Source organism: Orcinus orca, chromosome 14, assembly GCF_937001465.1.
Source record: "Orcinus orca chromosome 14, mOrcOrc1.1, whole genome shotgun sequence".
Lineage (NCBI taxonomy): Eukaryota > Metazoa > Chordata > Mammalia > Artiodactyla > Delphinidae > Orcinus > Orcinus orca.
In genome coordinates, this window is record NC_064572.1 from 34,611,030 (window position 1) to 34,628,129 (window position 17,100).

Consider the following 17,100-nt stretch of genomic DNA (forward strand, 5'->3'; position numbering starts at 1 on the left):
ATGGCCACCTCAGAGTTCCAGGTTCCTCATCATTATTCTGGGCATAGATTTCTATTTGGTATCACTTTAGGGCAGTAATAACCAAGAGCTTTAATAAGGGAATCTGAGATTTTATTCCTAAGAGTTTAATAGCATTTTGAGATTTTTGCTTGAAAAATCACTGATGGTGGGTAGCACCCATAAAACCTAAGTTAGAAGTTGTAAGGGGGCGGGGGAAAGGCCAGGTGGATGCACTGCTGCGCTCAGAACTGCACTCAATTAATAAAAGGCCAATAATCTCTGAAAGAGCTCATTTTGATGTTGGACCAGAGGCTTGGTCAAGAGGGCTTTCCTTCACATTAGTGACGCTATCCTGCCAGCTGATAAGAGCCAGGGAGAGCGGCAGCTTCTCCTGGGTTTCACACTGAGTCCCGGCCACTGCAGTTCCTGTGGCTCCATCCTTAACAGGCACAGGGCTTTGTATATTATGTAATCTTTCTGTGTTGCTTCCCCTTTGTTCAGTCCTTGCCAAGAGCCAAATAAAAGAATCCATATGTGATTACAGCTATAAAACCAAAAGGAAAATATTAGACAAAAATATAACATTTTGGGGTTTCTAAGTTTGTTTTACCTTTAATGCTAGGCAGACAGTTTACACAAATCATTTTGCTGCAAAGTAAAGAATAATGAATTAAATGTGTTCCCTGTCACCATCAATCATGTATGTTTGCCTTTGATTGACCAAATATATAAGACACATGAAATGACTTTCTAATCATGTTAGGGGGAGGAAGGGAGGGAGAAGGGGAGAAGATGGGGAAGGGGAGTTTCAACCTTTTTTATTTTATTCAGAAATTCCACTGACATTTTCTGGCAATTTTCTAACATGCTGTATGGGCTTCTCTTTGCTAATAATGTTTGCCTTGAGAATTTGTAAAGGTCTGAGAACTCTTTAATTCAATGTTCTAGAAATTACCAGGGCCAGAGGAGAACAGAATCCCTGTTAATAGTTCATGGATTAATTCTTTCTTCATTTGAAATCGTTTTCAGGGAAGTTGCTCTACGTTCAGGTGGGCGTTAGTCATCTTGGGCAGAGTCAAAGGCGTCGGTCGGGGGAGGCAGACAGAGCCCCTGATCTAATGAGATTCAAGCAGTAAGGAAAGGGGATGCACAATGATGTTGACCCAAATGGGATACTGAGGTTTAGCAAATGCATTTCAATCCATGGCTGTTTATTTTGATTTGTGAATTTAAACAACACACTGACTGGATTTTCTGGCAATCGAAATGGTTTATAACCAAATCTAACCAGCCTCCACGCACCCTCGCCAAGGACTATAAAGCTTTGCATTTCAAGTGTCTACATGGAGTCAAAGCTCTTTAATTTAGCAAAGGAACCACGTACAGTAGCAAAGGAAGAAGGTTTCAGCACCAAAATCACCCCAAATTGTAAGTCCCTGCTGGTCCTGGCCCCACCCAGCTGTCTGCGATAAAGGCTGGTCACGCCAGGCTCCAGCCATTCATTCATTCATTCGACATGCGTGTATTGAGGACCTCTTATGAGTCAGGTGCTGTTCTAGGCATCGGGAATACAGCAAGCAGCTCTAGGCTTCAGAGTGCTTACAGTGTCTCCGGGAAAAGAGGCAATTAAAAAATGCCGTGCAGAAAAACAAAGCCAGGAGAGTCGACAAGGATATGCATGTATGGGGTGTGGCAGGACAGGGGATGCAAATATTTAACATGCAATTTTGATGTTTTTTCACATGGAAACTTTATTCACCCCATGAAGCCTAAGAGAACATCTAGATCATTCCTAGAGAATCTGGTGAAGGGGGACATCTACTCCCTGTAGGGACCCTCAGAAGACCCAGAGAAATCTATGAGTTTGGTCACTTTCTTCTTGATCGTCCTATATTTGCCAGGAAAACTCTTGATTCATAAAGCATCCCTTTATTACAGGTATACCATCTTCATAGACTGGAGAACTCAACATTTTAGAGATGTCAATGCTCCCAAGAAAGCCCCAAAACAGACCCACACATACACTGCCATCTGGCTTTAAAAACAGGGACTGCGGGGTTACTAATAATATACTGTTTCTTAATCTGGGTCCTGGTTACATGAGGGTGTGAGTTTGTAAATACTTAATAAGCTATCCATTTATCAGATGCACACTTTTGTTTGTATATTATACTTCAACTAAAAGTTTGCTTTTAATCTCTTTTTTCAAAATGCAATTCTAATGTTTTAGAAAAAGTTCCCCCTGAGAAATTAACACTGAGCAAGGATATGAGGGATTCGCTGGAGGGAAGCCATGCAGCTACGTAGGGGAAGAGCACTTCAGGCAGAGGGAACAACAGATGCAAAACTCCTAGACTAGCTAAATGGAGTGTGGATGATGTCTAGGAGCAGAAGAGCATTTAGGAGATGAGGCCAGTGGGGTCACAGGCCCCCGACTGCTTGAGACCTATAGATGTTTGTAAGAACTTTATTCTGATGAGATGGGACATCGTGGAGAGATTTACGTGGAGAGGGGTGACGGTATCTGCCTCATGCTTGAGAAGGATGCTGTAATGAGAACAGACTGGAAGAGGAGAGGGATAAGGGCAGAGCAGGGAGGCCAATTAGGATGCTGGTATAATACTCTAGGAGATGGATGATGGTGGCCTGGATCTGATAGTAAAGTGAAGGTAGTGAGAAGTGCTCAGATTCTGGGCTTATTTTCAAAGTCGAACCAAGTGGATTTTCTGCTGAGTTGAATATGGTACGTGAGAGGAAGAAAGGAGCTAAGGTGGAATCCAAAGGCTTTAGTCTGAGCAATGGGAAGGATGACCTTGCCAATAGTGCAATGGGAGAAGACCAGGTTTACAGAGAAAGAACAGGAATTCCATTCTGGATAGGTTAGGTCTCAGAGGAGATGAAACATTCAAATAAAGATGTTGAGTAGCAATTAAATAAATGATACTGGGATCGGGTTCTGGATAGATATATAAATCTGGGAGTCATCTATATATCTAGGACTCCCGAGAATAAACGAGATTACTGAGGAAGTGAGTATACCTGTAGTGGGAGCAGCTCTCCACTGACAAGGGGTGTCTGTAGAAGCCCACTGTCATGATACCATTTGTGATCAGGGTGATCACATTGCCCTTCGGTATGGAATAAGCAAGAGTTTGCATCTCACTATCTAACTTACACCATGCGGATTTACTTTGCAGGCAAACCCTCTACTCTGGCACCGTTAGCATTTCCTCCTGGAGCAGAAAGCCACCTAGATCCCAGCCTTATCAGGTGGAGCCCCGGCCCCCTTTCAGAGATTCTGTCACCCACCACTCTCCCACTCCACACAGGGTTGATCCCTGCTTCTAACATGCTTCCCTCATCTAGATGAATGTCTCTGGTCTCCAGAGCTTATTACACCCATTAGCCAATAAGAATCGCTTGTTATCCCCCAGAAGCACCTACTTAAGCCAATTAGCTTCACCCCCTGAATAAAGCAGAGTGTAATGTCATTTCCTTCTTGACAGCCCAGTTCATTTTCCCACCTTAACTCATCCCAGCCTAGGCTAATTCCTCACCTGTCTTGATGCAGTGACCTCTGCTGTTATAGAGCTGGCCAGAGAGAAAGGCCAACAAAACCCACAGGATGGGGCTGTGCAAACATGTGCCCATACATCCCAGTCACAACAGAAGCTTCCTGAAACTTATGAGTGCCTCCTATAGCCATAAGGATGACGGTGTGATTAGCACACTGCTTGCAATACGGTAAGTGCCTGGGGAATCTCTACTGAATCAATATTTCCCGTAAAATAAGCTACAGAAAGTTAGGAAGGTACACTCAGGGACATACTTGGAACCAGTGTACCTAGTTTAACACGTGAGTTTGTCAATTCCAAGCTTTACATCCTCACACAAGTTGCTGCACTTCCCTTAACCCACAGTGCCTGCCACTATAAAGAGGTGATAATAATAATGCCGGGTTTGGGCGGGGTCATTGTGAGAATTAAATGAGATGATGCCTGTACAGCACTTAGCATAGGGCCTGACACTAAGTTAGAACCCAGTACATTCTAGCTGTTATTAAAGAGTCTTGATTTCTGTTTCCAGCTCCTAAACCATAATGTTTTAATACATGCATATATACAAACACACATATGCACATAGACATAACCCAAAATAAAGGGACTAAAAACAATTCCCTTGGCTACAATTAGTGCCAGGACTCTGCATTGCTGACAGTTTATCGCAATATGGTAACAGCAATACTGAACAAATGGTTTCCAGGTCCAGCAAAGTCCACCTCAACCATGATACAATCTGAATAAGATGGGCCTGATTTCCCTAGTGCTTCCCCATTCAGAAATAGAAAATGTGATGGAGGGGACTGTGCTGTGATCAATATTAAGTAAATTTCACCCATAAATTCCAAATCTTGTAAAATAGGGAAAAAATACAAGAAGTGTATCATGTACTTCCTCCAATTTCATAATTGATTTATTCAAACAAGAAATAATTATGGAGTACATATCATTTTCTAGGCTGTCTGTGTGTGTGTGTGTGTGTGTGTGTGTGTGTGTAAAATGGTAGATTAGCAGAGTTAAAATCGTTGGCGATCCTGAGAACAATTTATTCAATAAATGTGCTCAATTTGAAGACTCAGTGTGGATTGAAAAGAAATTTTAAGAGTTTATCATCCTCTAAAACACATAATACCCACACACATAATTTAGCATGTCCAAGGACAGCTAATCCTAGTAAAAGTAACAGCACAATTCACAAAGACGGCAGGTCAAGCCCCAGCTTGAAACCAGATATGGTGAAGACAAAGTTAAATATTACATGGTAAAACTCTAAAACCAAAAAAAAAAAAAACTTTTTTTTTAAATCAGTGGATCTTAAATTACATCCAAGTGAGGATGCCACGGAGAGATACATGCGGCCACTTATTCACGGATGAGGCAATGACTGATCGGCTAATAAATAAGTTCCTTGTCTTGGTCTTTCCAGAAGACATTAGGAATATTCTCACTTGAACCTGACAGGCGGGTGGTAGGAGATCAGGTATCGGTCAATGAACAGGATGTTCTGGGCCTGGTTGATAACGTAGATGGTGACAGGTCACAGCAATCAGGGCATTTGCCTGCACTCCTTCAAGGCATTCAAGGGCGAGAGCTGGGTGCTGCTGGACAAAATGCTTCACCTGTTTCATGAGCAACAAGCTGCTGGGCCACAGGACCCCTGAGTGGCCAGCCTGAGCCTCTTTCATAAAGGTATTGTCTGTAAGGTTAGCATGGATTTGTTAAACAAACCCCAGAACACCAGAAACCGCACAGGTCATGTCTTGAAGGTTAAGTGGAGCAAAGGACAAAGAGCCAGCGACAAGTCTTTAATAGTAATTAGGAATTCTTAAGGAAACTTAAGGAAATCATTACCCCCAAAGATGTGGGCTAAAATTATAAATAGATTCCCAAAAAGTTCAGATCAATTCAGAGCTAGGCTTTCAGGGGCAATGACTTGGCGCCCTGGGGCAAAAGTGACCACGCTGAAAGGATAGACAGGTGCTCCCCCGTATTTCCTGGTACCTCAGAGCTGGGTCTCTTTGGTAGCTTCCATGTATCAGTAGTCCCTGTCTCCTTCATAGAACCTTATTACCCTCACTGTCAGTCTTGCTTTTTGGTCTCATGCATTCTAAAAGCCTGGTGGACAGTCACTGTGATATATCACCCTTGTTTCAGTCTTGTTCTTTCTTCTTTCAGCAGGGGCAGAGCACCATGTATTCTCTAGGAGTAAAGAACAGATATCATACCTGCCCAGGGCCAGGGAGAAGATGAGCTCACACTCCACCTCTGGCTTCCAGAAACACTAAGCATTCTCAAGGGACCAGATGCTGTCAAAGCCTCATCCCACCGCTTTCCATCCTAACAGGCCTGCCCATCCCCATGGAAGTGCTGATGAACTCCCTGCTGTAGGACTCACTGCTGTAGGACACATGGTAGGGGACAGTGGGGAAGGAAGCCATTTCTGCAGACAGTTATCCATGTATAGATTCCCTTTTCCATTCAACACCCCAAATAAAAATAAGTAAAGGCTTTGTGATCCCTAGAAGGGGAGCTAATATATAAATCATGCCAAGGAGAGCATCATTATGGTGTTTATTATGACCTAAAAGAGACAAGGGTCTGGATTTGGAGAGCACAGAGAGGACACTACAGAATGGGGAGCACGTGCTTTCAATTGTCTCTATCTCAAATGAAAAAAAAAAAATATGAAGGGAAGCCTTGTTATTTCCAGGTCATGTGCCTTGGCAAATTCCAACACAAAGATCACCTGAATGTCAAAAGGCCATATTCAGAGAGCTACCTCCAAACATGGAGGACTTGGTCCCGGACAGAAAGAACATGGTAACATAACCCTGGGAGGGAAATGTGTTTTGAGTTACACCAGGGCCTGGCTGGGCCTCTCCCACAGGCCCTCCTAAACAGGAACTTGGCAGTGGGATTAGCTGGGCTGGAGGGGACGTCCTTGGCTACAGAGGTGAGGCCCTTCAGGGTCTTGAGGAAAGTTGGACAGAGGTTCTTTCTCCCTGCTGGTAATAACACTGAAGAATCAGCATCACGTCCATTTTATTAATTTTCTTGACAGGCAGCTCTAGTTTCCAGGAAGGCACCACAAAATCAAAACATACGCATGTCAAGTGCCCCATGTGTGGCGGGGCCCTGCCAAGGCCATGTTCATCAACACCAGGAAGCACAGCCCAAGTCCTCAGACATGTGCTGGTCCTGTGGGTAAGCCCCTGCTGGAAGAAACCCCCGGAGCTTGGCTGGACGAGCCAGCGGAGCTCTCTTGGTGACAGTCCTTTACCCTGGTCTGGGCTCCTGGTGTTGAATATAAGGGCCCTGGAAGACACCAGGCTGCCTCTGGCTTTCGGGCTTGTCTCTAAGTCCAGCCACAAAGACCTTCCTGCCGCCTCCTTTTGCCTACATTCAGCTGTATCCAGGCAGGGGACTGGCAGCGTGAATTAAAGAAGCCATTTAAAGGCAAGCCATGTCCTTATTTGTGAGCTGGGTCTGAGCCAGGAGTTCTGCGGAGTCGAGGTCTTTGGGCATATAGTAAGTAAAGAATTTTTTAATCAAGGCACCCATTGCTAAAGTGATTGAACGGACTCCAAAACAATTTGTTCTTTTACGTAGACTAATGTTAACCATAAATTGGCTAAATAATGAGGTGGGTACAGAGGGTGAGGACCTAGAAAGAAATCCTGTTCTAAGTCACACAGCTTATGGATGCCAAGGGTGAGCCCTGACATGGAGTCAGTTCATCACCTGCATCTTCATCCTTCCCACGCATCCCTCTCACTGCAGCCAGGGCCATTTCCTCAACCTCACCGAATAACTTACTGCCGGTGGTGGACACAGCAACAATGGCAGCAAAAGGCTGGAGATCTCACACCTTCGATTTCAGAGTTTCTGGCCCCTCTGCAGGATCTCCCGGTGACACACTCATTTCCCACCTCAACCACTAGTAATTCAGGAAGGGGAATGTAAATAAATGAATAACAGGGAGGGGAATATAAGGCCAGATCCTGAGCTAATGGCCACCAACGCCAAATCAGGGAGGCCCAAACGACACAGGATTTACTGCACCGGTTTGCTACCTTGACTGTCTAGGCTGAGCAATCCAAGGATAAGGAACGGTGTCATCACTAAGAGCTCCAAAAGCCCTCTTAGTAGGGTCCTGGACCCTCAACCTGATGTCCTGGAAACACTCCTGGCCTGGCCTATGAGGACAGAGTTGGGTCTTTCTTTGTCTGAGTTGGTCCAGTGGGCAGGGGCCACTTTGGAGGGGCTGAGCAGCCAGCCCTGTGGGGTGAATCGCTGACCGGGGGATGAGCATATCCAGACCGCCTGTCTCACGGTGTAAAGGGCCCCGCTGCCCACGACTCAGTTAGTTCCTCCTCTGACTCTCCATTCAAACAACCATGGCATGTCAGCCCCGCCGGCCTCCTTGATTGTGCAGAAATAAATAAATGAATTATGTTGTTAGGGTTTGGGCTTCGGCACAAACACATGGTCTGCATTTCTCTGCACAGTGAGAGGTCCACCAGCCACTTGATGTACAAGAGCAAAAGGATAATTCTTTTCTTTAGGCGCTCTGGTGCCATATGGAATGTATATAAATCATAGCTTTGTTTTAACAGTGGAGACTTTGTTGATAGATAAACATGTGGTTTATCTAAAAAAAAGAGAGGATTGTGCTTTGAACAATCATTTAATGGCCGTGGATGTGCTAAATAAAAATAAAAACATAATTTTGAAAGAAGCTGGCCTCGTGCCCAAATCTGTAACAAGGAACTTCTCCTTAACCAAAGTGGTTAAAGCCCGCCGATCTGTTTTGAGTTTAAGCTGTGCTCTCTACTCAACCCCACGACAAATTGAATCCGGGGCTAATGTACTCTAATAGGACGAGACGTTACCTTTATGAATGACCTCATGGAGAAGAGGTTGGCAAGCATGGTGGAGAGGCCTTGAGCCAGGCAGCTCTGGGCGATGAACCCCAGCTTCAGCTCTGCGAGGCAGATTGCATCATCCCCCTCTTTCCAATTCCAGCTCGGGATGTTTAGCAGATGGGCCTGCGGAAACAAAAACAGGTATGAGACCTTTCTTCGTTAAATGTTCAATTGGTTAAAGTCTCCTCTGGGAAATGCAGCATTGCCCAACAGCTCAGGGTCGCCCAGACTCAGCCTTCCTTTCCCTTGCCTGGGTCTGGTGTTTCCTGTTTTATCCACCTCTTCTGTTCATCAGACTTCAGTCTCTCTGGAATATTGCTTCTGTACCTACCAAGCCCAGGTCCTCCCCTCGCATTTGTCATTGAGCCAAAGAGACTCCAGAGGGAATTTCCTCTTGTGACAGACACGTCAGCCCGTGCTACTAGGATGTCTGGCTAGGTTGCTCTAAACTGGCTCCTCAAAAACCCTTAAGACTGCCAGACGCCTGGGTATTTTAGATGTCGTTTTTTGTCTGCCTTCCCAGAACGCCTGCTCCATGGCTCCCAAGCTTGAGTGGGCATCAGGATCACCTGAAGGGTTTACACTAACGCCAACTGTCGGGCCTCCCCCACAGGTTCTGATTCTTTGGGGGGAGGGGAAGGCTGGAGAATTTGCATTTCTCACAAGTTCCGAGGTGACGCTGAGCTGCTGAGCTAGCAACCACATTTCAAGAAGCCCTGCCCTAAATCATCCGGCACATCACAGTGGAGATGTGTTACAATCTCTTGCAGATGGACTGATCCTACTCAACAGTGAGGTCAGACCCTGCGATGAGGACCCAGAGGCATGTTCATCCAATTATTTTTAAGTGGCAGGAAGCAGAGAGTCAGAGATGATACAGTGGATGACAGAATCAAGCTTCGAAAGTTCTCCAGAGTTGGAAAAATGGGCAAAAATCATCAAGATGTAAAAGAACTTAATATCAATACAGCATTTAGGTTAAAAGAAAAAATCAACTGTTTAAATCCAAAAGGCGAAGCCCTGACTTGGCAGACATGAGGGGACAGGAGAGAACACAAAACAAAACAGAAAACCTTGTGTGTAACTAAAACTCCCCAAAGGAAGTCAATCTCGTGACAGATTACAGAAAAAGCCGGCGCTAGCTTGTTAGAAATGGTCTTCAGATCACGGGAAATACAAAGGTTTCCTTCTGTTGTGAACTGGTCAGGCTAGTTCCCTGGCGCTTGATCTAGTTGTGACAGTCAGATTTTAAAAGGGAAATTGATAACTGAATAACCCCCCGAGAAAAATGACAAGCATGAGACGAGACGTGGGTTCTAGAAAACATCTTTGGAGGAACAGTGAAGAGAGCCAGCAGCCTTTGGTCCGAAGAAGGGCCCCTCCTCCAGGGAGACAGGATAGTTATCTGTGAACACTTCGGGTGCTGCTATGATGGGGAGAGATTAGACTTGTCTTGCTTTGTTCCAAGTGCCAGAATTAGGAATGACTGGTGTGTATTACAAGAAAGCACTTTTTAAGCTTGTTTTATAAAGGAAATCTCTAAGGATGTAATTTGTCTAAAAAATGGAGAACGCTGCCTCCAGAAATGCAAGGTCTCTTTCCCTCAAACTCAGTGCGTGTTTCTCCAAGTCTCAGTAGATAGACTGTTGCTTTGCACCGGAGGCTGAGTCAGAGCCCTTCGAGGCTCCTGCTAGTGCCAAGACTCTATGACCCTGAAATGGCTGTTTCTCTCCACGTGTCAGCAAGCGCAAGGAGCATGAAGGAGGTATATATGCAGGACAATATACGACAGGTGTGCTGCCAGGAGGAGATGGGAGGCTCCACTGTGGAGCCAAGACCAAGTGCAATGGCTCTGTGCTTGGCTTTCAGAAATACCACTCTCGTGAAATTCCCTCTTGCAAAATCCTGTTCTGTAACAATCTTGTGAATCCTAACCCGGCAGTGTTTACTCCTGGAAGATTCTCCCTGATGAGAGCTGTTAAAATAGTCCCATGTGTGGGCAGGAGCAGATGGGAATTTCTGTCAAGCTGAGTATCAGAGACCTTCCCACATCACAGACTCAATTCCAGCAATTAGCCCTGCCCTGTATCCCATTTCTCTCCCTACCCCTCACTGGCTTAAGAAGGCCACTTTTCCCCTTTACTTCCCTGGCATCGTAGGGAATACATCAGGCTAAGTGGAGAAATACTCATTTGCATGAACGTCATCTGCGAAGAATGAGGAGAAATTAAATGTAAGTCATGAACAAGTAAATCATCAAGTGTAAAAGGAGATTTGGGTGGTCCAAGCCCCAGACAGACACTATGTAACCTTCAGGGCAACTTCAAATAAACAAACAAATCTTTTTAAGATGGTTTCTCACATCCCCATATGCCATCCAGGGTATGAAGTCTAGGATTTTATGTCTTGGGTCCCTCATGTACCCATCTGGTATTGAGTTCCTTAGACATATTTTACATGTTATTATACAGAAAAGTCAAGTTCGTTTCATTTCTCAGCTTCCTCTTTTGGCCACCGTATCTTTCCCAATCGTGGGGCAGGGAGCCGCAAGGGACATGCCAAAGGCTGGAAGGTCTGTGTGCACCAAACAAAGAAGGGTGACTGACCCAGGAACTCAACTTGTTCGTTTCTGGCAACTCTGTCCTTTTTCATTTGAGGGAACTTTGGGTCCAGTGTCCAGTGGAAGACGCCAGTGTTACTACATAGGAGTCTAGAGGCAAATCCTCTCATCTGGAGAACCAGCCCTGCTAAGGCAGGACGAACAGGACTGGGGCTTCCCTCTGTTTGAGACGAAAGGAACGTGCAAACAGGCTGTCCTGGAAACCAGGAGAGATGAATTCCAGCCCCAGGGCCATCTCTCACTACACATGCAACGTTAGGGAAGCTGCCATGAGGAAGAAAGAAGGTTGTCTCAGAGAAAACACTTCAACACTCCTGCTCAAGTGTAAGGGTTTACAGTGAGAAAGCTCAAAGAACTTGCATCTCCATTCGGCCACTGGGACTTGGCTTCAGGTCAGAGACAAAGACCTCTTTCTGTAGAGTCTGCTAGGAACATTTTAAAAGTCCACTAACAGCTAGGTCATCAGGAGTGAACCTTTCCAAGATGTCCCAAAGCATTCTTTCCTTCAAGAGTTTTAAGCCATCTGCGCTCAAATCAGACAATGCCCCTGTGCCGTGTCCTCTCCATGCTGGGAGATGGTGAGGCTGAGTGTTTCTCTCCCTGAATTCTACTGGGGGTAAACAGATCCACTTTGGAGAACCTCCATCCTTCTGTAAGTCCTACTCAGAGGAACCACAGTTTGGCTCAACAGCCTGTGGCTCTACTGAATGAGAAGGTGGCAGTTTCAGCAGTTCTGTCTCTTAGCTCACTGGCTGCCCAGTGACCATGAGTTGTACCCATCAGAGACGCTCTGAGACAGAGCTTAGACCCACGGTCTGCCGTCACACTGGGATACTAAAACGCACAGATGGTCAAATGAGGACTAAATGGGATAATGGATGTCAAAACTCTTTTAAAACCCTAAAATATGACACAAGTGTCTGAGATTATTATGATGACAAACTCAGAACGAGTTTTATATGGAGAGAAAGAGGACAGCTTCCCTACATCCCTCTAGGTCCTAGAATAGCACCATCGTTAGATCACGGGGGATTGAAATTCTTTATCTTTTAAATCTGATATCCAATTACGGAATTAACTATCCTTTGGAATATGCTGACAGGGATATAAGTGTACATGTATGTACCAGGTTTTTTCCTGAAAGCAAGTTTTAATGGATGGAGATCTCTGGGCATCTAGTCATGGGTACAGAGAAAGTGCCAAGAGAGAAAGAAAAATAATATTGTTAAGGGTAGATAGGATCTTAAAAACAGCAAAATTAAATCAAAACTACAATGCGATATCATCTCACATTGGTCAGAATGGCCATCATCAAAAAATCTACAAACAATAAATGCTGGAGAGGGTGTGGAGAAAAGGCAACCCTCTTGCACTGTTGGTGGGAATGTAAATTGATACAGCCACTATGGAGAACAGTATGGAGGTTCCTTAAAAAACTAAAAATAGAACTGCCATATGACCCAGCAATCCCACTACTGGGCATATACCCTGAGAAAACCATAATTCAAAGAGAGTCATGGACCACAATGTTCATTGCAGCTCTATTTACAATAGCCAGGACATGGAAGCAACCTAAGTGTCCATCAACAGATGAATGGATGAAGAAGATGTGGCACATATATACAATGGAATATTACTCAGCCATAAAAAGAAACGAAATTGAGTTATTTGTAGTGAGGTGGATGGACCTAGAGTCTGTTATATAGAGTGAAGGAAGTCAGAAAGAGAAAAACAAATACCGTATGCTAACACATATATATGGAATCTAAAAAAAAAAAAAAAGGTTCTGAAGAACCTAGGGGCAGGACAGGAATAAAGACGCAGACATAGAGAATGGACTTGAGGACATGGGGAGGGGGAAGGGTAAGCTGGGACGAAGTGAGAGAGTGGCATGGACATATATACACTACCAAATGTAAAATAGATAGCTAGTGGGAAGCAGCCGCAGAGCACAGGGAGGTCAGCTCGGTGCTTTGTGACCACCTAGAGGGGTGGGATAGGGAGGGTGGGAGGGAGGGAGATGCAAGAGGGAGGAGATATGGGGATATATGTATATGTATAACTGATTCACTTTGTTATAAAGCAGAAAGTAACACACCATTGTAAAGCAATTATACTCCAATAAAAATGTTAAAAAAAAAACCAGCAAAATTGTAAAGCAAGGTGAAGAATGTCTATTTGCAGTTCTCAAGGAATGAGATGACAAATAATGACCAGTAGACTTCCTGTTCCTTCTCTGCAGGACAAAAATGAAATGATAAAGAGCCCTGTAACAAAGTCACCATGTCCCTTTCGCTCTGACACATCTTAAAGGACAAAGTCTCATAAGTGACTCTTCCTAACTCTGGAACCCAAATAGATTGGCGTGGCTCTAAACAAAATGCGTTTTAAGCAAATAACCATGGGTCGGTTGACGTCTTCATCACTGTTTCTGAATAATGATAAGGCAGACGTTTGTGAAAGATGTTCGGCTTGCTATGATAAGCTTGCTATGATCGTGTGAATGCTGACCAGTGCCATCTGGATCCTAGGTCCGTGGAACTACTTCTGAGTCTGACAAGACTCACAGAGCTGAAATCCTCCTTAATTCCTTGAAGATGCTGCATTAGCACTCATTGGAAGGAGAAAAAAAGGAACTGACATCCCTTTCTAAACATACAACATTAATTTTCCTATTCAATCTAAATGCAGCCCCAAATCTAAACAACAGCTTAAAGCACTCCCACACTAAATGAAATTTCAAATCACAAAGGAAAGAGGGAGAGTTCCTTGCCTCGGGAGCTGTCACCGGCCACAGCCCTGCTCATAAAATTCACCTCCCCCTACCAAGGCTGCTGGCAAAGAACTTCTCCAGTTTGATGCCGGTGAGTTACCAATACCCTCACTTTCTCTCTTCAGTGTCCTGGGTTTTCCAGAGACGAACAGGACACTGTGACCTTGGGTGCCCACCACCCAACCCACTGGCTGGAGCGTGGCACAGCCTGCAGTGGAGCCACCTGGGAGGGCTGGGCAGCAGCGGGCGGTGGGCAGCAGCCCGAGCGGCAGCCCAGTCACCAACAGCAGGCTCCACAGTCAACAATGCCTCCGATGGGCTTCCACACGGCGACATGGGGCAGCGCTTGCCAGCAATTAAGAAATAATGGCATGGCACTGGCGCATTTGGCAGAAGGGAGTCCTCTCTGGGCCACCGGACTGCCTATTTCGTAGGGAATATGGCGCATAAGATGGGACACACGCTCACTCACAACCCAGCAGGGAGTGATTCTGTCCAGACAGGACACCTGGTGGCAGGTACTGAGCAGCCTCTGGTCTCTCATAACTGGTTCCATGTCAAACACAGAAAGGTGCCACCTTCCCTCCCCCAAAGCTGTTTTCCTGGGAGGCTACTGATGGCCGAGCAAAGGAGCATTGCCTTTGAATGAGAGACAGGACTCTGGTTTACGGAGAAATAACCACGAGGGAAACAGCACAGACTCCAACATTTGTTTTCTTCCTGATCTCCCTGTAAACTGTAACACTAGGAAAATTCCTTTATGTTTAATCTCTGGATAGCCAACTATTTTCCTAAATTCAACGGTGCAAATTCTCATCTTGAATTTCAGGATGCGGTTTTCCACATTCTCCACCCAGTGCGTGGTCTGTCCCGCCAAGTTCATCTGGTCTCAGATAGAAAAGTGCTCACTTGCCTGGGACACTCTACACCTTGACTGCAAAATCCCTGAGGGCACAGAACAGGGCTTCACTATTTCCACCGGGACTGGGGGGCTGTGGGTGAGGCCCAGTGTTGACCACACAGTAGTACTCAATAAATACCCATGGAAGAAATGAGTGTGGCACATAAGAATTCGAAGTTGTTGGAATGGGATCTAAAGACACATCAATATTTCTGAACCTAGGGGACCAACAGATGCTTCCTGAACAAATGAGTCAATACGTGAAGGAGTTTCCCTCCAGTGCCCAACTGCAAACGAGGTGTTTGGACTGAAGAAACGTCCCAGGGAGGTTTTTGCCCACCACTCCTCTTTACCCAGGCCTTTGGATTGCATTGGTGTGTGTGCTCGTGCATGTACGCACATGCGTGTGTGGCTGTCTGGGAAGGGGGAAGAGCCTGGACCCCCGTGTGCATCGCTGAGCCTGTGACAGGCTCTCACTGCCCTACCTTGTTATGATACTGCAGCATCTGAGTGATTATTCTTATCTTCGGGTGGTAGTTCTTTATGGAGATGACTCTGAAAAAGAAAAGAACAAAAGCTGAGCCAGGGTGTGCCTCACCCTTGGAGTCTGATGGGAAGATTAATTTGATTACATCCAAATGGAGTGAATGTAGGGCCAGCAGCCTGGACCTTCAGAGAGGTTGCAGCCACTGGGCTAAGTTACACTGTGTTTCCACTGCCATGTCCCGTGGTCATGTGAAAAGGAAATCACAGGAGGGCCACAGGCCATGTCCTAGGCATAAAAGAAGAGAGAGGTCCCGTGGTGTCTCGGTGATGGCATGTGTGTACCGGGCATGGGGGTTCTGGAGCAGCAGTCACGGGCTTATTGCCCACATGGGCCTCGAAATAAAACAAGCTCAACTCATGGGGCCAAGAGAGGTTTGCCATCTCACATACCCTAGGGAGGAGCCCGGAAACGATTTGCTCTGAGTCCAATTCTCCAAGTTAACAACATGAGACAACGTGACAAATCATACAAGCAGCCTGACAAATGATTCTAATTGTCACGCACACATGGCCACTGTCACAAAAATGATTTCTGAGCAGGGCTCTTAGGATGGGCCTATCGTATCACACGACTCAGCCTGGGATAGCTAACAGCATCTAAACAATGACTTTGATGCCGGTTACGGTGAAGTGTCAAGGCCTCGGGGAGGTCATGGGCTGGTGGAAAATTCCCCCAAACTGCTCTCAGTCCCTACTTAGTATTAACTACCGCCAGCCCCCTACTACTCTAACCCTCCCTCCTGTTCCCCACAACAATCACTGTGCTGCAAGGGAGGGGCCGGGAGCAGAGGAACAGAAACACCTGCATTCCAGTCCCAGCTGCTACACTAACAAACTGAGTGACCTTCAGGAAATCCCTGGACTCTCCGTGACTGTTTCCTCATCTGGACATTGGGGGCAACGGTACCTGCTTTATGTATTTCACAGGCTTGGTATGAGCAGCACATGAAAAACCAGATGTGAAAATGCTTTGAAATCATTAAAAGCTCTCTCCACATGCAAGTTATGGTTTTTGTCATTACCCACTCTGTCAGAGATGACATTGTACATTTCCTTCTGTGACAAGGAAGGCTAAAGACTGGGATTCCACAGAAAGGCCCACCTCCTAAGCCTCATCGGAAACGCAAGTGCACTGGTCATGACCACCCCACAACTTCCCACCAGGAAATGCCCTATGCTTCATCCCTTCTCGTGCAAAGATGGAGAGGAGGCAGCTGGGGAGCAGTTTTGTCTGAAAAGCTGCCACTTGGGAATTTAGGAAATGGATCACGCGGAAGCCTCTTCCTGCATAAATTCACCCTTTTGGGCTTTTGCACTTGAAGGATTTCATTTTATTTTTGAAAAAGTGTTGTGTTGGCCCATGCTTATAATTCAAGGACTTTGAGCCTCTGTCAGCCCTCGGAATTCAGTTCACAGCATCAGCCAGTTTTCTGCATTAGCTCATTTCAAATGGATCTTTGACATTTTAATTTCAAAACGGGCAGATTGGTCTCATTAAACTAAGGGGAAAGGAGGATTATACAAATAAGGGAAAGACAGATCCCTTCTTTTAACCCTGAGCTTCCCATTTCCTTTTGCTCCCTGGGCCTTCGTTCTGATTCCGTTAATGAATGGCTGAATCACATTTCTGCTACTACCTTTTTCAGTCATTTTTACACCGTGGCATCATGCCAATCACCCAGATACCCTGTATGTCTTCATATTAACCCTATTGTAGTCAGGGCTTAAGTAAAATATTGTGATTAAGAGAAATGCCCACCTCAAAGCTGTTATCA

The 17,100-nt window shown here is 45.5% G+C and overlaps 1 protein-coding gene across 17 annotated transcripts in view; it reads right to left on the reverse strand.

The window, feature by feature from the left end:
• KCNMA1 (potassium calcium-activated channel subfamily M alpha 1) overlaps window positions 1-17,100 on the reverse strand; it is a 749,169-nt gene that overhangs the window by 189,583 nt on the left and 542,486 nt on the right. For all 17 annotated transcript variants that reach the window (XR_007471407.1, XM_004273064.3, XM_049697236.1 and 14 more), the window contains exons 13-14: window positions 15,265-15,334; window positions 8,453-8,608 (exon numbers count right to left, since the gene is read on the reverse strand). Coding sequence is in view for 16 of the 17 variants with exons in the window: in XM_004273064.3 (XP_004273112.1) it covers window positions 8,453-8,608; window positions 15,265-15,334 (226 nt within the window). In the remaining variant the exon portion in view is untranslated. The remainder of the gene's footprint in view (window positions 1-8,452; window positions 8,609-15,264; window positions 15,335-17,100) is intronic.